The sequence below is a fragment of the Emydura macquarii genome, unplaced genomic scaffold (assembly GCF_026122565.2).
Source record: "Emydura macquarii macquarii isolate MOO-44397 ecotype Brisbane River unplaced genomic scaffold, CSIRO-AGI_Emac_v2 contig_383, whole genome shotgun sequence".
NCBI classification, from domain to species: domain Eukaryota; kingdom Metazoa; phylum Chordata; order Testudines; family Chelidae; genus Emydura; species Emydura macquarii.
In genome coordinates this window covers 10953049-10976545 of record NW_027130520.1, presented here as the reverse complement: position 1 = coordinate 10976545, position 23497 = coordinate 10953049, and the positions used below count along the sequence as shown (strand labels likewise).

The 23497-nt window shown below is 39.0% G+C and overlaps 1 protein-coding gene across 6 annotated transcripts in view; it reads right to left on the bottom strand.

Moving 5' to 3' along the window:
* The window catches only part of OXR1 (oxidation resistance 1), a 443668-nt gene that overhangs the window by 55776 nt on the left and 364395 nt on the right, over positions 1–23497 (bottom strand). For all 6 annotated transcript variants that reach the window (XM_067537380.1, XM_067537382.1, XM_067537381.1 and 3 more), the window contains 2 exons: positions 16397–16581; positions 10125–10906 (listed from right to left, as the gene is read on the bottom strand). In XM_067537380.1, the coding sequence (XP_067393481.1) occupies positions 10125–10906; positions 16397–16581 (967 nt within the window). The remainder of the gene's footprint in view (positions 1–10124; positions 10907–16396; positions 16582–23497) is intronic.

Below are 23497 nucleotides of genomic sequence, written 5' to 3'. Positions count from 1 at the left end.
AGTAAGGAATTCAAACTATCTGCCCTCACCAGGGTCTTCAGCCCTGCCTCTGGGCTCTTTAAGTTCAGCCCTTTGCTTGGGCTTCTAAAGAAGCCTTGTCCCCTTCTCAGTGCTTAAGCCACTTTGCCAGAGGGGGAACCTGGGCCCATACACCACTGTGGGTTCCAGCTCAGGGACCTTATAAACAGCAGCCATGCACTGCTTCCTTTTATTAAGTACTATTGCTTCCCTGGGCCTTCTCCCACTTGGCCCCTTTGCCTTCGCCCATTACCTTATGGTTAAAGTTCTCAGATCATCTCTCCCAGGGCCAGTAAATGCAGCCAGTCAAACTCCTTTGGCCAGAGAGGAGCACCCTTCTTCACTTCTCTGGTCCGAGCCAGGGACTGCCTTACTACTTAGCAGGTGCGGCCTAAAGGAATTGCAGGGGCTGAGCTCTGATTGGCAGTTTCCACAAGACCTCTATAAGCAGACCTGGGGCACCCACCTTTGCTGATCCTTTCTGGGGCAGAGGGTAGTAGGACTGGGTGGCCACGAAGGGCCAGGAACACTCATCACACACATCAAAAAGACATTTACCTATAGTCTGAGATTGGAATCTTCTTCTTTCCACACACCCTCTTTTTAAAAATCCATTTTCCAAAATTACAAAATGTGACCAGATAGCAAAGTTATACAGACTATATAGTGGAAACAACACATTCACAGGAGAAAAGATAAATGTATATATCTAGACCTGTGTCAGTCTTGTGTACTGAATGTAACTGCACTAGTTACTTTCCATGTCAAGAAACCAATTTCTGCATTCATCAACACAAAATTAAGACTTATTTACATTTCTAAAATTAGCTTCATATTTATCAAATATTTTAGAGTTATAAAACACATAGGATGAAATGTACTTTGACATTGTAGCTATATATTTTGCTGTAGTATTTCTAATAAAATAATGGATTAGATTCCTAAACACTGGGTAAGTGATTGGGTATAAATTGCCAAATTGGCTAGAGGGATAGGGACGAAACCAAAATAAATTGCCTCTGAGACTGACTCTCTCTCTGAACTCCATGAAAATTCAGGTTGATTCACAAGGAAGCCTTTAAAAAGCAAACACAACACTCAAGTTTGACAAACAAAACAAAAACAAACAAGAATGAAAAACACAAGGGTCCTGCTCCTAATCTGTGGCCAATAACTCAGGAGGTGCAGGTGTACGCAGAGGTGGCAAGCCATTCAAGCACTAATCTATATTTCCATGTAAATTAAAGTCTGAAAGCTCTAAATTACTCTGGCTCACAAAAACCCTAAGGGGATGTTCAGACAGTAAGCATAACGGAGCCCAGACCATGCGTCATTTCCAGGGATCCTAAAAATCCATTTGCCACAGAAAAAACACGGAACTTGCGTTTTTACAGAGAATCTTGAGTTTTTACATTTTGTGAAAAAATAAAAACCATATATTAACTATTAATTGAATTTTACTGGAAGTACCAGTGTCATTTATTCAATAATGCACAATCTCACCTCGTGGTTGATTTTTTAATGCTCTTTAAATTTACAATGGAACCTAACTGGGACTGGGGCCAGATTGGATAATCAAAAATTGGGATAATCAGGAGAACTTGCAAAGAGCTTTCTATCCCTTGTTTTAAGATGGGAAAAGAGAAAAAGATTAAGGCCTTGTCTACACTAGCATTTATGCAGTCAGAATTTTTGTCGCTCACAGATATGAAAAAAAAACACCCCGTGACACACTGCACCCCCATGTACGCCCCTTTATGGTGTGATTGTGTATCATTCATGTTCACCCTTATAGTGTAATTGTGTATTGTTCAATGCAAAGTATGTCATGTAAGATGTTTTTGGAATACTCCTGGCATACTGAACATTATTGTTATAGTAATACGTTATGTCATACATATGGTTATGAGGCTTTGCTAAGTAGTGTTCCCAAATGTGTGTTTCATAGCTTGAAGCAAATTCAGGCAAAACCCTCCAAGAGCGGAGAGGCAGTTCGCGTCTCAATAAGGCATGCATAAAACAAACCAGCTTTTCCAGGAACAATGGATTAGTCTAAATATCGATAAGGGGATCCTCCATATCTGAGTCAGCGAGAAGCCGTATAAGGACATTGTTACCTAACCCCGAAACGGGGGTGGGGTTGAAGGAACATGTTAAGAAGGATAAACATTTTGCTGTTCTCTCTCTCTTCCAACTCCATCTACAAACATCACCAAGCAATTGAAATGCTGACCCAGGGGACAGCTTGGCTGGGAAGGAATCCAGCCAGCCTGTGGTGAGAATCATCTAAGACTGTAATGCTGCTGAAAGCGTTAAGTATGTTTAGAATGGATTTGGCTTTTATCTATCTTGATTAAATCCGACTTATTTTCCTCTGATTTATAATCACTTAAAATCTTTCTGTACTTAATAAATGTGTTTGTTTTATTTAAAGCAATGCATGTGGTTTAAGGTGTAACAACACTCCATTTGAAGTGACCAGGCTGGTGCCTATCATCAATTTCTTTGATAAATTGACAAACCAATGAGTTTGCACTGGGCAGCACTGAACATTGTAAAATGACTCTTCCTGTAGGGTTGCATCTGGGACTGGGATTGTTGGCAGAGGTCATGCCACTGCATAATCCCATTAGTGGCTGGTGAGAGGCACTCATTCCCTGAGTTAGGAGCAACTTGCTTGCTACAGGCTGTGCGTGGGCTGACCCAGGAGTGGGGGTTCACACAGAAGAGCAAAAGCAAGATAGGCTCCAAGAGTGAGGGATTGGGGTGACACAGCAATATACTAGTCCAGATTGCAAAGGGAAACATCACACCCCCTGGGCGACAAACTTTGCCAGCATAAGAGCTTGTGTAGCTGCGTTATGTTGAGCGGAGAGAGCTCTCCCACTGACATCATAAAACCACCTAAATGAGCAGCAGTAGCTACGTCAGCAGGAGAACAAGTGGAAGATATTGAGGATCATAGTCTATGCCTCAGTTTTCAAAATTTTCTACTTTTCTTTTACTCTGCAAAAGGACCACATCCCTTGAGCCTGAGAATGCTCCCCAGCCTTCCATATTTGGGCTGGTTTCACTATGCCAATCCTTCCTAGGAACTCTCCAGACCCACACAGGGAATTGAACACAAGTGATGGAACGTTCACCTTCCAAGATTTGGGGGAGTGGGGTAGAGAGGAGAGGAGGGGGACACATCAGGAAGTGGCAGGGGAAGGGACAGCAGGAAGTCCTGGAGAATCCTCACAGAAACATAGGGATGGAAGGGATCTTGAGAGGCTATTTATTCCAGCCCCCTTCACTGATGCAGGAACAAGTAAACCAAGATAAACCACTTGCTAGGGATAGTCTAACCTGTTTTTTAAAAATCTTCAATGATGGGGATTCTACAACCTCCTTTGAAAGCCTACTGCAATACTTAGCTATCCTTATAGATAGCAATTTTTAATTTAATTTTTAATATTTAACCTAAGTCTCCCTTGCTGCAGATTAAATCCATTACTTCTTTTCCTACCTTCAGTGAAGGTGTGAAAAAACTGATCATAGTCCTCCTTATAACAGCCCTTAACATGCCTGAAGACTTATCAGGTCCCCCCTCAATCTTCTTTTGCCAAGACTAAAGATGTCCATTTTTTTTTTTAAAACTTTTCATCGTAGGTCAGGATTTTTAAACCTTTTATCATTTTTGTTGCTTGCTTCTGGACTTTTTTCAATTTGTCCACATTTTTCCTAAAACGTGGCATCCAAAACTGGACACAATACTCCAGCTGAGGCCTCACCACTGCCAAGAGTGGGACAATCACCTCCCATGTCTTACGTACAATACTCCTGTTAAGACAACACAGAATATTAGCTGTTTAACAACTGCATCACATTTGTTGACTCATTCAATTTGAATTCAATTTCAACACTATTATCCCTAGATCCTTTTCCCCACTACTACATAGCCAGTTACCCCCATTTTGTAGTGTTGCATTTAATTTTTCCTTCCTAAGGAGTACTTTGCATTGGTCTTTACTGAATTTCATTGTTGATTTCAAACCAAATATGTTAAGGTCATTCTGAATTCTAAATCCTGTCCTCCAAAGTACTAGCAACCCTTTTCAGCTTTATGTCATCTGAAAGCACACTCTGCACTCCATTATCCAAGTCATTAAGGAAAATATGGAACGGTATCAGATCCAAGACGGATCCTCCCAGACATAGCCCCCCAGGTTGACAGCAAACCATTGATAAATATTCTGACTACAGTCTTGCAACAAATTTTGCATCCTTACAGTATTTCTTTTAGATGACATTTCCCTAATCATGTAGGACTGTCAAAAGCCTTATTAAAAATAAAGACGTATCACATCTACTGCTTCCCCCCCGCTTTCCCCCATTCATTAGGCCAGTAACACTATCAAAAAACAGAATTAGGTTTGTTTTGCATGATTTGTCCTTGACAAATCCATGTTGGCTATTCCTTATAAACTTATTATCCTCTAGATGATTGCAAACTGATTATTAAATGGTTTCAGTATCTTTCCAGGTATCGAAGTTAGGCTGACTGATCTGTAATTCTCAGATCCCTTTTCTGTGCACCTGATGAAGGAAGACTATCTTCATGTGCCAGGTCAAGTCGACTGATGTAAGGTAATCCCCCAGCAAAACCAACTTCAAGATCTCTACTTTGAATCTGTAATCCCCAGATCTCTCGGGTACTAGAACAAGATTGAATACAGGTGGGAGAACATCTCCATATCAAGACTCTATTGTGCCAATTCGCGAAATATTATTTATAGCCTTCTACATATTCCTTCTCTTTTGGGGATTTGAGGACAGCGGAGAAAGGAGAAAACAATGATTCAGGCTATGTCTACACTGTTGGTGGCAATTGATTTTTCCAGTTTGATTGAGCGGCAGTGAAGACATGCTCAATTGATCTGGAAGTCGATCTAATAAAACCACCTCCAAAAAAAGTGTAGCACTGTGTCGACAGATACCCATTTCCCGTTGGCATAGCATATTGGAGACGGCGCGCAAAATGGATGTTACAAAGTAGACGGGAGTTACGCAAACTACTCTACGTAGCTCGCGTAACTTCTGTCTACTGCTGCCAAATTTGCTGGTCAGTGTAGACCAGGCCTCAGAAACTGAAAAACTCTGACGTACCCTTGTTGAATCACACCCAGGACCTATCTGTGGGAGGATTAGAGAGGCACCGGTCCTTTAATTTTAATAGTCTCCTCCACAGGTATTGCGTATCGGATTTCTCCTGACTGCAGATAGGGATAGTTTCTAGTGCTGTAATCTGCCTTGCAGAAGAGAGTTATCTCCCCTTTCTCGGCTTAGCCTTTTTCCATTTGCTTTTGCTCTAGTCTCCCCTTCCACACAGGAGCAGCCACAAAAAGGACACTTAGGACCATAACAACACCTGCTATTCTTTTCCACCGATTTGGAATCAAAGGTTCTGGAAGCACTTTTTAAATTTGCTTCTTTATTTATCTGAGCACTCTGCCACTATTTTGTTTAAAGGCTGCCAGAATAACCACCAATCGCCTAAATATTTCCAGGTGCTAATGTGAGCTAAGCAATATTACAGAAAAGCCACATAGCACAGCCATATTGTCTCACTGAATCCTAGGGTAAGGAAGGCAAGCTTCCATAAGAGATGACTTTCACCTTATTAAAGCAAGCAAAATAACTGGTGGGACAAGAAGCCCTTTACCACTTGCTTGTTCCTCCACATCTGGGCTGCTCTTCCTCTCAGCCCTCCCGTGGTGGCTGTATTGGGCGTGGTTAACCCACATTGAACAGTGTCACATTAGCCTGGCAGTTGTGGCATTACTGACTGCAGCATTTAGTTAGCCAAAGCATTTGCAAGCTCTTTTGTGTCAACTTCTTTATTCCTCTAATTCAGTGGTTCCCAAACTGTGGGGTGCGCTACTCTGGATCTTACTTTGTGCAGTGCAGTGCAGCATGAGTCAGCCCCCATAGGGGGATGTGGAGGGAATGTCATCCCACCCTGCTCTGTCCCTGGTCCCAGCTTGGCTCCTGGCGCCAGGCCAGCTCCGCTCTCTGCTCTGTCCACAAGCCAGCTCTGTCCTCATTCCCTCTACAACCCTATCCCCCAGTTCTTTCCCCAGTTCCACCTTCAGCCCAAGCTCCTCTGTTGAGCCAACTGTGCAGTAATGGCAGGGGGGGGGGGGGAAGAAGAGGAAGAAGGCTCAGATAGATTCCATTGCTGGGGGGAGGGAGGGGACGGGCAACTGGAAAAGTTTGGGCACCACTGCTCTAACTGCCCATGAGGCATTCTGCCAGACAGGCCTTCCCAGCCTATTACGCTGAAGCTGCTGCAGCCAGCAACCTGTCTTAGAAGCAATATCCTGCTCCAAAGCCCTTACTCCTGAGGTTAACCAGCCCAGCAATGCTTATACTCCTTTATGCATGAATACTTTGGGAGCAGAGCCTTCAGCTCTCGTACTCTTTGGTGATGAGTCAGAGGAACTGCTATCCACAGAAGAACAAGCCAGTTTTCTCTTAATTTTCTTGGGCAATTTCTCGAACCCATTTTCTTAAAATTTATTCCTTGGGGAGACGGGGATTGGGAACTTCAGTCAGAGGGGGAGTCCTATGAACTTCTTCTGCCAGCAAACAACTCTTGATCTCTGCGCTTTCCGGAATGGATAGAAAAGGGGACACTGTAAGGGGACACTCAACGGCTCCCTGGGGCTCACAAGATGGCAGCCTCTGAGGTGAAGGCACTTTTCATGACAAACTCAGGAGCTCTCTAGCCCAAGTGGGAATTTCTTCCTTAAATGGAATTTCCTTCTTTCTCCCCTTTGTGCAAAATTCCTGACTTCCCTGGGGCTAAGGGAAGGAGACCAAATTGCCCAACAAGGCAAGGAGGAGGAGGCATCCTAGGGTGCATGTGCATTAGCCCTTGCTATGTCTGTGGTTGTTTTGGTTGGTCCTACTTATGGTTTCCCCACACAGGGTCACTCCCTTTTTGATGTAACTGCCACTCATTGCTCTCCATTTTTCTTCCATCCTTCAAAAAACATTTGTGGACTGGCTGTCAGACTCCCCACTGTGGTAACTCTAGGCAGGGGGCAAACAGCCTCTTCAGCTTGTTGTCCCCACCTCTTTTTTTTTTTTTTTTTTTTTAAATTCTCTCACAGTAGTTGCTGGATTCTATTGTCTCCCAGTAGCTACAGGAGAAACAAAAAAACTGAGCGGCATGTCTGAAGGTGGTAGCTAGTTCCTACAGGCAACAATCCACACTGAGGATATGTGGACCTAGCCCTGAGAGAGAAATTTATATTCCATGTATCTTATCTGATTTTAACACCAGCTCTGTGGTTACAAACAAAGCCTAATAGCTAAAACAAAACAAAAAAAAAAAACACACAGATGAAAATATAAAGTTAACCATATAATCAAAATAATACTGGACACAAAAAATAAATTTAAAAATCCTTCTGTGGTTTCTCCATTTCCCATGAATTAAAAGTCATATTCTAAATGCTTCCTAGATCACATACACACAAGGTTGAATAACAGAAACTGACAATTAAGTGTCCTAATGGCATGAAGGTTAACATAAGAACATAACAGCCATACTGGGTCAGACCAGTGGTCCATCTATACGTCAGGAAGCAATGAATAGAAGAGAGCAATTTTGAGTGACCCGTTCCCTGTCATACAGTTCCAGCTTCTGGGAGTTGGAGGTTTAGGGCATATGATGTGTCCTTGATCATCTTGAATAATAATCACTGACAGACCTAGCCTGAACCCAGTTACATTATTGGCCTTCATAACATCTCATAGCAACAAGTTCCACAGTTTGACTGTGCCTTATGTGACAAAGTACTTCCTTATGTTTGTTTTAAACCTGCTGCCTATTACTTACATCAGGTAAGCCTAGTTCTTGTGTTATGTGAAAGGGTAAACAACACTTCCCTAGTCACATTCTCCATATCAATCATAATCCCCCTTTAATCACCTCTTTTCTAAATTGACCAGTCCCAGCTTCTTTTAATCTCTCCTATTCCATACCCCTAATCATTTTTGTTGCCCTTCTCTGTACCTTTTCCAATTCTAATGCATCTTTTTTGAGACAAGGAGACCAACACTGTACACAATATTCAAGGGATGGGAGTACTATGGATTTAAATAAAAAAAATATATTTTCTCTCATTATTTATCCCCTTCCTAATGATTCCCAACATTATTAGTTTTTTTGACTGCCACCGCACATGAAGCACATGTTTTCAGGGGACTATCCACGATGACTCCCAGATTTCTAATTTAGATCCCATCATTTTCTATGTGTAATTGGGATTATGTTTTCCAATGTTCATTACTTTGTACTTATCAACACTGAATTTCATTTGCCATTTTGTTGCCCGGTCACCCAGTTTTGTGAGATCCCTTTGTAACTCCTCCAGCTGACTTTGGACTTAACTAGCTTGAGTAATTTAGTATTGTCTTCAAATTTTGCCACCTCACTGTTCACCCCCTTTTTTCCAAATCATTTATGAATATATATAACAATCACAACACTGTAACAAAGTTTTGCCAATCTATATCTATATCCATTTGCAAGCATTTTTATGCAAACTGAACTGTACATTCACAATGTCATTAAATATGAGATGACCTTTCGAAAAGGTTCTAATGGTGACTCATGCAATAATGGGACTATTGGTAAGAACATTAAGCTGTGCGGATGGGAGCCATGGGCATACTTTTCCCTGTGATCTTACTAAAGATACAATCCAAATTGCCAAGCGCAGTGAAAGGACATATTTTGTAATATAAACACTTCCTGTATCATTTAGGGTATAAAGCCAAACTTATTACCACAGAATGGTGCAACAATTAAATGGGTTGGCCTTTCAAAATGATCTAGTAACTGCAAACCGCTAACCACACCAGATGTTGAAATAAAATTAATTACAACCAATCCAAGAATATATTGTAATTAAACATATTACTACTTTTAAAGATATATAGGAACTGAATTGAACATGAACATTCTTTCAGAGTTATGTTTCATACAGCTACTACCTCGGGTTTTTGGTTTTGTTTTTTTTGTTTTTTTTAAAACCAGACAGTGCATGGTTTAAAGTATTGGTTCATCTCCATTAGTGACAATGAAAGGCATCATGAAATGACCAGACAATTAAAAAAACCCCCACAAAATAAAATGATTGGCATTATTTCAAAGTACAAATATTCAGATTTTACATTCTTGACAAACTGCACGTTTTGATCTGAGTTACTGCAACAACCTTTGACTGTAACTTGTAACTAAAACCTCACCAAACTGACTTTTTTGAAGAATGAAGGTCTGCAGAAAACTAAAAATTAATTTATTTTCCATATTTGAACTTCAGTTCTGTATTTGGCTCCTGTGCTGGGAAAGGTTTTTGTATGTTTTACCTTATTCTATTTCAGTATCAAGCAGAAAGGACTGAAAATATGAGTAAGTGAAATGCAGAAAAATGTATGTTGATGTTAAGATTGAGATTCAAGTCCCAAAAAAGGTTATGAAATTCTACAAGTCAAGAGTTCTCATTTAACTCAACCACACTGCATATGTTCAGTACCAAAAGTGAAATTAATCCAAAGCAGAGAGCCCTCCTGGGAGCAGGATTTAATCAGTTAACTGACATATTAAAGATCACAATTTCTCTTGAGTTCTACATGGACCAATCAGCCATGGTCCTCATATCAGCTGATTTGATTCTTCATTAAGTTTAAACACACTTGTGAAGACAGGCTCCGAGACCATGAAAAATACAAATGCAAACCTCCCACTCCCTACATGCCATTTCTCCAACAGAACCCTTTCACTTGGTAAAGAGCCCAGAAAATTTCCTCTTAAGTAGTATGAATTATATTGGTCATTAAGCCAGGAATAAATTTCAGTATGCATATACAAGTACATCAGGTTTCCTAAGAATTATTTACAATAGTTAGTAAATGCATTGAAAACTTAGTACTTTAAAAGAAGCAGCTTTTTTGTTATGGTGATTGGCAGGGGAATGGGAAGGAGATGGGGATGGTTGAAAAATATTTGCATATTTATGTTTTTCCACATCCTTAAACTTTGACTCATTTACCTTCCACTTGTCCATCTGCTGTGGCCACCATTTCGTGCTTAATTTCTTTTTGTGAATCCTGCTGCATGTTTTCTCTTTGCTGCTTGGTTTGTTGCATAGTGTGAATCTTCCAGAGTTTACGAAGCTCTTCTACTTCCGAGTCTGAATCTTGAGTTAGTTCTTTCACTAGTTTTCCCTTGTTAATCATCTCTTTTTTTTGCAAGTCTGTAATGTCTTCACAATGTAGACATTCCTCCCTTATCTCACTCTCTTTTTGTGGTATATTCTCTAGTGTTGAATCATGATCTGTGATGCCACATTCTTTACTGGATTGCATTTCTTGCAAAGATGGCTGAAGGACATCTGTAACTTTTTCCCCTACAGTATCCTCTCCCTCCTTTATTGTCATTTCAGCAGCTTCTGAACCCATAACATGGGTTACAAACCCACTGTCATTTACAGACAGTTCAACACTGGATTTTAAGTCACTGGGAACATAAGTTGAGTCTGGAATTATTGTTAAACATTCTGCGCTAGTTTGGTTTATCGTTTGGACAGATTCTGATGAGGCACCAGAAGATTTATCTTGTCGAAGCTCATCTGAAGAAACAAGTTCCTCACGTATTGGAGAGAGTTCTGATTCTGTGAACACATCCTCCGAAAGAGATTCCTCTGTGCTCCTAGGGGCAGTGCTGGCACTGTCATTCCCTGTATCCCGAACCCTGGAGTCCATTTCATCTGTATTGCTTCTTGTAATTTTCTTGAAATGGCAGAGGTCCCTTACAGATAATGGCTCTACATCTCTGTTAAGCAAAGGAGAGTCAGAATTATCACCAGAAAGTGCCTTTTATTTAACTTTTTTCCCTAAAACAAATGAGAGATGTTAATGTTCAAAGGGATCTTTAGACAGTCTTTTTGAGATTCTACGCCTGTAGTTTACAATTATTGTGATGGTCACTTTCAATAAAGTGTATTTGATTATTTTGTAATGCCAGGTCTACAACAGAATCTTTTGCAAGTTTAGTAATGTTGGGGTTTTTTGGGCAACATTTATATACAAGCAAAGGCTTTAGTGTAGACTCCTATACTGGCATAATGTGCTTTTGCCACACAGGGACCTGTATACCAGGAGGATTTGCTAGTATAGCTGGTTTAGATCTGGCCTAATACAAAAGGTACATTACAATAAACAAAGCAGCCTCTTATTCATTGGGTAAGACACCAACATTATGTATTACCAATCTGAAGGTCGAAGTTTAAAGAACCAACTAGCACAAGTGGTGCTAGGATATGGAGTACCAGGAGAAGATGTGGACAACAAGTATTTACTTGTATTTTTTTAAGTTGACTATTCATTTTTTAAAGTCTGCAGTCAAGTAATACAAAGTTCTAGAAAGGGTATGTTGTCTAGTGCCTTCTAGGAAGTTTGTGCCGTAACCACCCATCCTCCGGGAAAAGAAGTAAAAGCCCACCTTCTATTCAAAAGACCTCTTTAGTACATTTTATCCCACATTACATATATCAAATTAATTTAATTCGCACTGAGATTTAGATTTCATTATCAGTGCATGCACCTCTTCTTTAAGCATCTATTGTGTAATTGCTAAAATGGGAGGTTGGAATTATGTTTCAGCCTACATTTCAGACTAAGTAAGTTTAGGTAGTAAACTATGAATTCAAGTCTGTTTGGACAGTAATGTCTTAAACTGGCAATTTCCTCAATTTCTGAAATGCATTTAAGTAATCTTAATGCTCAATCAACTAAATCTGTATGGAATACAAATATTGCTACATACTTTTATTTCAACTGTCAGCATATAATTGAATTTAACTGAATCAAACGATGCCACAAGCCTACACAGACTGACATGAGCCCTTAAGCTTTTGTGAATTCTAATTTCCTTACAAAAAATAAAATTTATGTAAGGTCTCAGATTTTTACTGTTGAAACATACAAAATTGAATGAGTTTTTGAAATGAAGAGGAAATGAAGGGGAAAAGCAATTCTAAAGTAGATACTCAGGAGAGAATCTGAAGCAGAAATAAGTTAGAAATAGGAAAGCCAATCAGAAGCTATATTTAACCAAATTAAATAGTTTGAAAGTACATAGATCTCACTGAATTTCTAATCTAAATTTTGCTACTGCTACCACAGTTCTGGATTAAGACTTTTTGAATTTGGGTCTCATGCTGCTGTGACTTTACAAACATGACTCACTTTTTCAGGAGCCATAGCATATAGTGTTTGGACTGTCACTGTAGTAATGGGGCTGCCAGAGGTTTGGATTCTGTTTAGACATTTATAACTAAGAGAGCAACCTGGCACACGGGGAGTTTAAAAAAGGCAGATGTGAATTTTTTACATATTCATTTTTTAATTCCACTAATTGTAAGATGACAAAGCATATATAATATAGAACATGAATAGTGTTTTCTACAGGAATTGTGGATCTGAATGTAAATGCCTCTGAAGCCATCTTACTTTGTAAATGTGTAAAATTCAGAGCTCAGTCACTAGGAAAAACTAATGTAATAGTTTAAGGGGGAAAAAAAAAAAATCTGCTTTCCAGCTGCAGTAAGTACATTTGAGAACCAGTAACAAAAGAAATGAGATTCCAGAGTCAACATCTGATAAGTCTTTTCAAGTCTATACAGACGTTTCTTTTAAGATAGTTTTGCTATGTGTAAATAACTATATCAGGGTGGCTAAACTATGGCTCATGATCTGCATGTGGCTCTTTTACAGTTAAAGTGTGGCTCTATGCCCCCCCACTCTCTGCCTAACAGACTGGGATGGGGAGCTCAGAGCTTCTGCCCTGTGGCAGGGGCTAGAGGATTTTTCCCAGCAGGGAGGGAGATCTCACGGGGGGGGGGGGGGGGAGAAGATCAGTTAGTTTGGCCACCCCAACGTATATCATTATTATACTTGCTTAATGAACATACTGGAAATAGTCCTACTAGTTTTATTGGGAGTTCTGTTAGTTTACAATGCCATTCAATGACACTGCATTCAGGCTGAATGGCTAGCGAGGCCAATAGGATTCTTTCAACTTCTTAAATTGAATAGGAGAATGACTGGACCATCCCTCAGTTCTTTATACCTTTCTGAGCTGTCTGAGTCAAGGAGTGTGTCCAGTTGTAGGTCTAAAACACCAGGCACACCTATAGCACCATGTACACTATAAACAAATAAATTTAGATTTTGAAATATTGTAAAAATATGAGCCTGAATAAACATTAAAATGACTTAGGTGTCAAGCATAGGAAGAACAATGAAATGCAACTCCAAATAATATTCTGGGGAAAAAAGTCATTCCAGAGAATCCTGGAAGATAGCAATGCTGAGGAAAACAACCAGGGAACATACATCAAAGATTCACATGTAGTCAGAAGGCCCATGTGATTCTGGGCAGCAAACAAAGCAGCATCAAGATGACAGTCCCCATCTAACTTGGCTCTGGAGAGACCATACCTGAAACACTGCATTCAGTTCTAAGCAATTCATTACTAGGCAACAAACCTCTCACCTACTTTCAAAGAAAAAATAAAATGATTCAGGGACTAGAGATATTAACTCACTAGGAAAAAAGTGAGTTAAATACATATAGCTTTCTCAAACTGGGGTTGGGAGATGGACAATCAGTACAAATAAAGTGTAAACACTAAAGAGGAAAAGAAATATTAATGAAATAAGGGGCTCTGAAGTAGGAGTAATAGGATGAAACTGAAGTCAGACCTTCAGAAATATCAGGAAGGACTTCCTAACAAAGATCTACTGGGAGATTTCACAACTCCTTCTTCCGCCACCCCATTATACAGCACAATTAAAATAAAATTGCTATAAAGAGGCAGATATCTTAACTGACAATTTTCATGTAACATTTGGGCCATTTTTATTGCTTCTTCATACCACATCTATGTTCTTAAAAGCCCTATAATTCAGTTTGTCCAGAGGACACTGTTTCTGGTTGGCTTCCAAAGTCTTTCAGAACCATAGAGAAGCCACCAAAGCTAGACAAATCCATCTCAATACACCAGCAACGTGTAGGCTGACTATCCCCATTTTACCATGCTGCAGAATGTCTCCTTGCAGAATAAGAAGGGTATTTTCTGGGTGCTGGAGATTAATTTCTCAACTTGCAGAGCAAAGAGGGAGGGTCTGGGGGTGGAGGTAGAGAATAAAGGGAACTTAATTGTGAGTTTCGTGGAAGGCACTTATGCCACTCCCCTTCTGCCCAACATCCAAGTGCCTTACAATTAGTGCTGGTTTGGAATGTTTTGGCAAATTATTTTCTCATAAAAAATGTTGATTCGTGGATACCAAGACTGTTCACTGATGAAGGATGAATTTGAATTTAGATTCCATAAAATTGAAACTCCATGAATTTCTTGACTTGAAACATTTTGAAATGGAAGTGGCCCATTTTGATATTTTCTAAACAAATAATTCTGGTTTAAAGCTACTTTGCTTCAAAATTTAAGACAATTATAGGAGAAAATTTAAAAAAATTAAAAATGGTCAAAACTGAAATAGAGTAACATATTTTCAGTGACCTGAACTGAATTTTCTGGTTTGTCAATTTGTGAAAATTTTCAATTTTTCATCCCAATAAAAGGGACATTAAAAAAAATTAAATCCCAACTATTTTCCCAGGACAGAAAAAGAATTTCCTGCCCAGCTCTACTCACAAATATTAATCAATTTTGAGTCATTTAGCACACACAGACCAAAACATTCAAATGCAAGTGCCTAAATTTAGGCACCCACATCTGTATGTTCATACCTGATTTTTAGGAGTTACTTATTTAGGCACCATAACAATGAAAGCAAGGTGCTTAGTTTTATAATACCCAGTTTTGGAATTTTTTGCTTTAATTTTTGAGATAGTTGAGTTGCAGACTTGCTGGTTTATTCCATCAGAGTGAGCCATAAATTCAAATCCCTATTTTCATTTTTTGTTTATAGAACTTGTGACAGAAAAATCAAAGTCTGAAGATCAGATCTCAGGATCTTTGGCATATTGTTTTCCAGCAGATTTTTAAAGAAATGGACTTCAAAGTTAATATACCTTGGAACGAACGAACAAAGGACACATGCACGCGCACGCACACACGCACACACACAAAATGTAGGATAAGGTGAGACACCATAGCTGGTCAACGCACAGGAAAGTTTACTAAATCTAACTTCAGTTTTTCATCTGAAAATTCAGGTGGTTTGAAAAATACATATGAAAAGTTGTTACGGGTGGCCTCTTGATCCACATAATTTGGTTATCTTCCTGAGGCATTTTTCAAACACACAGTATTGATTTACCTTTGACTTACAACAACAGAATTTTTGTTAATACTTTATTAAGAAACTTTTGAAAGAGTTGCACATAACTCTTCATGTAAACAGCTTGAAAAGATATCCTGTAAAGTGTTTGTGCCCTTTAGTTTATTTCTAAGAGTTGCCTAATTTTTACAAAGTTTCTGCCTGTTTTTATGTTAAGATGGTCACGTCTCATTATGTTTTTTGATCAAAATATGGACAACTGGAGAACTAGCGGGATAACATCAAGTGACAAAAATAAATCTGAACAAATTGAGAGGAAGGGATTTGGGGACAGACTACTTAAAGCTTTAAAAACAAAAACAACCCCCCTCCCCCATACTTATTACATAATGAACATTTGGGGAAAAGGCTCTTTGCTTAAGCTTCAGACTCCTTTTAACTGCTGCTAAGATGAGAAAGATCCCACTCAATTTTTCCAGTGCTCCAGCACTTACATGGGCAATTAATCCTTTATTTTGCAGTTCACTGTATTCCTGATGCTACTAAAAAAGGCAGAAAAAAATTCAGGCTTGTTTATACTTCATAAAAAAGAGGCACATTTTCTTCTTTGGAAGTCAACCAGGAAGGATATACTAAAATTTCTACTTAAAATTACCCAAAGATTTTGGGCTAAAAACTATTGTGTTTTGCAGTGGTCACCATCAAAAAGTTAGTTTGTTTACAGTTACAATAGGAAAGCAATTGTAAGTATGGGCCAAAATTATGGTAACTGTTGCTAACTTTCTAAATAGTTGATGATGCACAGGAGGAGATGAGGAAGCTAAAACTAATTTGATGTATGTAGATATATCAATATTCCAAGAAAATTAAAATAATAAAAGCAGTTTTCCAGGTCTCTACAAGTCAATCTTGGATATTCTTTTGAAAAAGTAGTTTACTCTCTTTTACTATATAGTTACTAATGCAGATGCTATACAAGTTTTTGCAAAGTTTTACAAATACTAGTCTATCTTACATGGGTAATGAATCCTTTATTTTGCTGTCCACAATTTCTTTATACAGAGCAGCTGACATCACTTCTTCCATTGGACACATGATGCCATACTCTTCGCAGCCATTCTCTTGGATCAAAGGATCAGTTTTATGTGGATCAAACATTATATTATTTGGCGTCACTAGCAGCACACCATTGACCGTACCCTAAAATGAGAGGGAAAAAAGTGATAAAAGTTTCCTTCAAGTTTTAGTTTATCCTCGTTCTTTAAGAAAACTGTTTTCAACAACTTTTAAATGAGAAATAGCATCTTCTCTGGGGCTTTTCCATACTAAAGCAACCTCTGCTAGCCAACTATAGTGCCACAACAAACAACTTCTGCTCTGCAAACAAAGTAGTCCCTATATTTGGAGACAATACCTTCTCTCTTCAAGCAGATTTGGACCAATGCTGCCCACTTTTCAAGAAGAAAATCTCAACTTTTTCCTACCTGACTGCTCTACAGACTAACTGGGCTGTTGAGTGTGTTCAAGAGTTCCAGCAAGCATGCTGAGCAAAGACTGAGCAATGCATCTATAAATGGCAATCATAAGGACCTGAACAAGCTTCAGAAGAAAAAAGTCATGGTTTTAAAGGTTTGCTGCTTGAACCTTCTTAGAGTTGTCCAGTTCAGAGGTAAGCCATAGAAAGTATTTCATGCTAGCCATGCGCCTCTGCTTCCTCTCATACTGAGTGGCAGAAGTATGGGTACTTCTATACTGAAAAAGAAGACCTGCAGCAGTGAATGTCAGAGCTCAGGTCAACTGAAGATAGCAGTGCAAACGTTTGAGCTCAGGCCTGGGCAAGGAAGGGTTTTTTAGCACCATAGTGAGAGCCCAAGTCAGTTGACCCAGGCTTTGAGACTTGCTGCCATAGGCCTTCTTTTGCAGTATTGGTAACCTCTCTGGTTCACCTAATTGATGGACCCATCAATCAGGTAACAATAAAGAGATCATTCATGTAATAAATATTTTAAGTTGTATTTTGTAAAAAGATAGATTTTATAAAGTAACATATTACAAAATAAAGTTTACGTAAAATACTACACCAATCACCACTTTGGCTCAATGCATGCAAGAGATGCTTTAGCTAGCTTTTAAATTCTTAGAAAAGAATAGAAACAGACACCTAAGAGTAATGTTGGTCACTAATGCAACAGATTACATATAGATATTTTAGGTTAATTCTGATGTTTTTGTTTTGAAATCACAAATTCATACAGGACCTCAATCCTTCACCACTGAAATTCAGTCATCTCCTAGGTACGATACTGCCAACTATTTAACAAACTAAACCTCTTTTCTGAAAGTTTCTAACAAAATAACTAAGATTACTATAACTGAAAGATTAGAGAATATTTTTGAATTTTGCTTTGTGTATTTCCTGGCACTTTATGTATAGTTAAGTTTTACTGTTTCTCCTTCAGCCATTCATCATCTTCTGTTCATCTGTGTGAGTTTCCCACTAACCCACACAACATGGGAAAAAATACATATTTTTAAAACACAAAAGTGACTTGTAAATACAACAACATTTGTAGGGGAAATAGAAGAGGTGGCATGGTACCTTTAAAACTACTTCTATTTTTTTTTTTAAGTGATTAGACTTCAAGTTGATAAGTCTTTTTAATAATTAATAGTTCACAGGCACACTATCACAAAAGGTGTTCAATTCCTGAATATGTAAAGTGGACTATTTAGATGGGCAAAAGTGGCATTACAACATTATGAAGTTAAATTTGCTCCATTTACAAGACCGTCCCCCTCCCCCCCCAAACTACAGGTTCCATAAACTCACCTATAAAACAAAGAGTAGTGATATTTTCAATTCCTGTATAAGCAGCAAAAATATTGTGCAACTGGAATCCTAGTAACAATTCCACTGATGTCAGACAGCAGAGACTTTACTTAGCACCACAGAGCCCATATAGTTTTGGGAGCAAAGAATTTTTTGCTAGTAAAGAAAAGCAATAGTACCAAGAATGCACAGAAAGCAAGTCTGTTGAATAAATGTTATGGCATTTACACTCACTTCTTTTAAACCATGGAAGGTAATCACTAGCAGTGGTCATGACCTGTTAATTTTTTTCAGAAAGGCAGTAACTCTAGCAGTTAAACACCCTACAATTTACATCAATGGTATTGCTGCAGGATACTCCTAAGGATTTTATTTATATAAGTGTGGCCAGATCAGAGAAAGCAATGATCACCTCTTGGGAAACTCTGAATCCAAATTCTGGATTCAGAGAGAAGGCCAAACCAGGATTATGAGGTTTTAAGTAGTAATCATAGTTTTAACATTTCGATCAGATGTAGACTACAGACCATTCGGAAGTCTGTCTCTAGAACAGAAAGCCCAGTAATTACTTGGATGGCAGCTAAAAATATACCTCGGATTTCTATACTGTTTACATTGCTGTTAGTACCTAAGTCTATGTAAAAGCAATCACACGTCTTCCCTCTAAATTTACCACCACAGTAGTAAAAAAGAAAGTTCTCACTAGAATGGAACATCAGAATCAGAGCATTCAGATGGACTAAACTTCTTAAAAATGATCTCAAAGTATGCAACGATACTTAAGTAATATTCTTAAAGTCCCAGCCTTAAGGGAAGTGGAGACATCTAGATACGGTTCCTCACTGCTTGAGATGAACTTTTAAGCCTGGTCAACAGTGAACAGAGGATTATTTTAAAAACTAAGCTGGCAAAGATTCAGAAGTGAATGAGGTATTTAAGGGGAAGAAGTAACCCAAAATTCAAGCCCAACAAATCTACTTTAGGGCTTTCAACATAATCCAAGCTCTCCATCAACCATGCCTTATTTCTTCATTTTCAGGACAATCAAAACTGGAAACAGTGAAGCTGCATGTCTTCATGAGAAAATGGCCGTGTGCCACTGATGTTCACTCTTAAAAAAATAATCAAAACTGATTTGTTGTATCATAGTCCCTGCTGGAACATCCACATCGCCAGGATTGGGTCTTTGCCTCAGCATGGGCTGATTACTAGTTCCTCCTTAATGGTTGAAGGACAGTGCTGAAGATCCAAAATGCCCATACTAAAAGCAAAGCATTTTTCATTAGGGAACAGCTGTCATCTTGACTGTTATTTCCTACGCTGACAAACTGCCTACCTTTATTTAAAGTGGAGAGACATATACATGCTCTCAGTTACAGTTTCTCAGATACTTCAAGAGAGCATGAAAGTTTACCAGGCCAGGTAGAACTCCGTCACACCACATATTGCCACTCTTTAACATGATGGTGAAAAACAAAAATACAAGTGTCATTTTACTCACCAATAAAGAAAACAGATTGAAATCATACCAGGTGAAGGAATTTTGCAAGCCATTTTTATGTTGGTTAAGGGACTCCTAGAGAATAAAACAGTATCCAAGAGAGTATGTGTGAAGAATCACCTGTATGGTTACTCCTGCTATAGTTCACCTCGCCACATACTGACAGGCATGTTTTTCACATTTACTAGGTATTCCTAAAACAGTCTGTCTCAATTTACTCCAAAGAGAAGTAAATTTATTTCAAGGACAAATTCTAACATTTTTGAAGAAATTGGACGTTGATGGATGTTGTGCTTTTATTAGCTAATCACTGAGGCACAAAGAATTACAAATGCACTCCTACTGGTGTGCCTACAGCCAAAAAGAAAACCTTTGAATATCCTTGTGGAAAGGACAAACTCAAAGAAAGGACATTTTCTTGTACTTGGAGGTTTCCCAAAACAAATCAGAAAGATATGTTTGGTGATTAAAGGCAACATTTATTTTTAGGTAGTTGTCCTTTAAATTCACAGAAGACAATTTTTTTCAATTTTACAACTGCAATACAAGCAGCTTGTGAATATTTAGTTTAAAAAAAAAAAAAAAAAAAAAAAAAAAGGTTTCTGTCCCTACACCCCAATAGTATGAGCCAGTCATTTAAGATCTAACTCCAGCCAAGTACCCTATATTACAAGCTATTTGGAAACAGTATTTGGGAATAAAATCCTTGGAAGTCTTTAGATACGCATTATAGGCTTCCATAGTGTTCTTAGAGTCATGCTTAAGCACAATATGAACAGCTGAAAAATCTGCCCAAACTCCTTGGGGAAAAAAAACAAACAGACAGATTTTGTGTAATGATTTCAGAACTCTTCATCAAGAGCTGGCCTAGCTTTTTTGTTTTGTTTTAAAATAAGCCTTGGCCAATTGTTTGTTGTGATTCAGCTATGCACCTGTGATAATGTCAGGGTTTATTTCATTCCCTCATTGAAGGAAAAACTAACCTGCAGTAATTTCTTTATCTTCACTATTGAGAGTTTCAGTAGCTGAAAAGGAACCAGTTGGCCTTCCAATGCATCGCTAAGCATACGTTCCCATTTGTAACGTTCCTTGGGTCACTGAATGCTAGGTTATGGAGTAGAATCAGGTACAGATAATGGGAGCATTCTGTGCTGTGAAAGAAAACTCACAGCCGCTCCTACTCAGAGATGCTAGTGTTGTTACAGCTCTTCTTTATACAAACTAAGAAAGCTCACTCATTCCCATTAAATTCCTTTCCATGAAGACTAAATATAACTTGAATTAAAAAATCCTGCATAACTATCGATTTCTCAGTGGCTGGTGGTTCTTGATTTGACATTCTCTTCATAGAATATTAGGGTTGAAAGGGAACTCATGAGGTCATCTAGTCCAATACCCTGCTCAAAGCAGGGCCAAACCCAACTAAATCATCCCAGCTAAGGCTTTGTCAAGCCGGGCCTTAAAAGCCTCCAAGGATGGAGATTCCACCACCTCCCTAGGTAACCCATTCCAGTGCTTCACCATGCTCCCAGTGAAAAAGTTTTTCCTAATATCCAACCTAGACTTTCCCCAGTGCAACTTGAAACCATTGCTCCTTGCTTTGTCATCTGCCACCACTGACAACAGCCTATCTCCCCCACCCCCTTTCAGGTAGGTGAAGGCCACTATCAAATGCCCCCTCACTCTCCTCTGCTGCAGACTACACAAGCCTAGTTACCTCAGTCTCTCCTCATAAGTCATGTTCTCCAGCCCCCTAATCATTTTTGTTGCCCTCCGCTGGGCTCTCTCCAACTTGTTCCTGTAGTGAAGGGCCCAAAACTGGACACAAAACTCCAAATGTGGCCTCACCAATGCTGAATAGAGGGAAATAATCTCTTCCCTCGATCTGCTGGCAATGCTCCCACTAATGCAGCCCGATATGCCGTTAGGCTTCTTGGCAATAAGGGCACACTGTTGATTCATATTCAGGTTCTTGTCCATTGTAACCCCAAGGTCTTTTTCTGCAGAACTGCTGCCTAGCTAGTTGGTCCCCAGTCAGTAAAAGTGCATAGGATTCTTCTGTCCGAAGTGCAGGACTCTGCACTTGTCCTTGTTAATCATCATCAGATTTCTTTTGGCACAACATTCCAATTTTTCTAGTCCACTCTGTATCCTCTCCCTATCCTCCAGGGTATCTACCACTCCCCCCAGCTTAGTGTCATCTGCAAACTTGTTGAGGGTGCAATCCACTCCATCCTCCAGATCATTAATGAAGATGTTGAACAAAACTGGCCCCAGCACCAACTACTGGGGCACTCCGGTTGTTACTGGCTGCCAACTAGATATTGAGCCGTTGATCACTACCCGTTGAGCCTGATGATATAGCCAGCTTTCAATCCACTTGGCAGTCCATTCATCCAACCCATACTACTTTAGCTTGGCTGGAAAGAATATTGTGGGAGACCGTATCAAAAATTCATTTAGATTTCTAATGTATATTAATAAGCTTGCTTTACTATATACACATTTGATTCATATACATCACAGAGAGAGAGAGAGAGCTGTAAGCAGTTAATATAAACACACTGAATTTAGTATTTATTGAATGTTCCAATCTGATGGAACTTGAGACTATGTACAGATACCACCAACAGCTATCAGGAAGTGCATGTAAACTTGTATTGCTGCTGCTAGTATCTCCAGCAATGAATTAAGATCACCTTATTGATGAGAATATAGTCTAAAGAGAAGAAAGGCTTGAAAAGGCATAAAAACTGAACTACCAAATAGTGCTGGTGGTTTTGCAAAGACCCCCCCCCCCCCCCACCTTATGGCATGGTTTGTAGTCAACTAGCTACCTGGGCTAAATTTTAACAAGTGACAGAACAGGAAGTTTTCTAACACATTAACACTGACTGTCAGCCCCAGCTTGTAAAAATCCTATCCTATCACAGCTTTGTCTAAGAGTGGTAGAGTTGATGGGAGGAACAAAAAGATTTTGAGATGCAAATTTGTTATTGCATTAACATAACTTGGGTGGATTACTGAACCGCAAATCATGCAAATCTTTGTTCCTCCTTTCAGGAACTGGATATCATGTCTCAAAGTAAGGGACTCATGAAATTATGAAGGTTGATGGAACCAGGTCAGAAAGACAGCATGTGGGAAAAATCAGAGGATGTAGCCTGTTGGTAGTATGAGAAAATTTCTAATTATAGATTGAAGGAGGATCAGCCAGTGATGGGAGCTCTCTCTCAAATAATAGCTTGGACTAAGATTTATATATATGGAAGTGAAAATGAGGTACCCAGTTTACAATTAAAAGTTAACTATGAAAGTGCATTCCTTAGAGACAATTACTTCTGGGTTAGAAACATGGAATCACTAAATTGGATCAGATCAGAGGTCTACATAATTCAGTATCCTTTCTGACAGTGGTCAGCATCATATGCTCAAGAGCAAAGTGTAAGAACGAGACATATGCAGGTGTGAAGTGATGTGATTCCCATATTACATCTCATCCTGATTTCTAGTAGTTGAAGATTGGCTTAAGCACTGAAGCACGAGGTTTAATATTCCTTCCACTAAATGTCTAAGCACTGACACACTGATATTCTTGATGTGAATATAAGAGTGTCCAATCCCTTTTTGAATCTTCACTTCTTGAGATCAACTTTCTGCTGCAATGAGCACCAAAGTTTTGTGTGTGTGAAAAAGCACTTCCTTTTCTTGGTTTTGAATGTGCAGCCTTTCAGTTGCATTAAATGTCTCCTTGTTCTTGTGTAGTGAGACAAAGAGGCACTGAA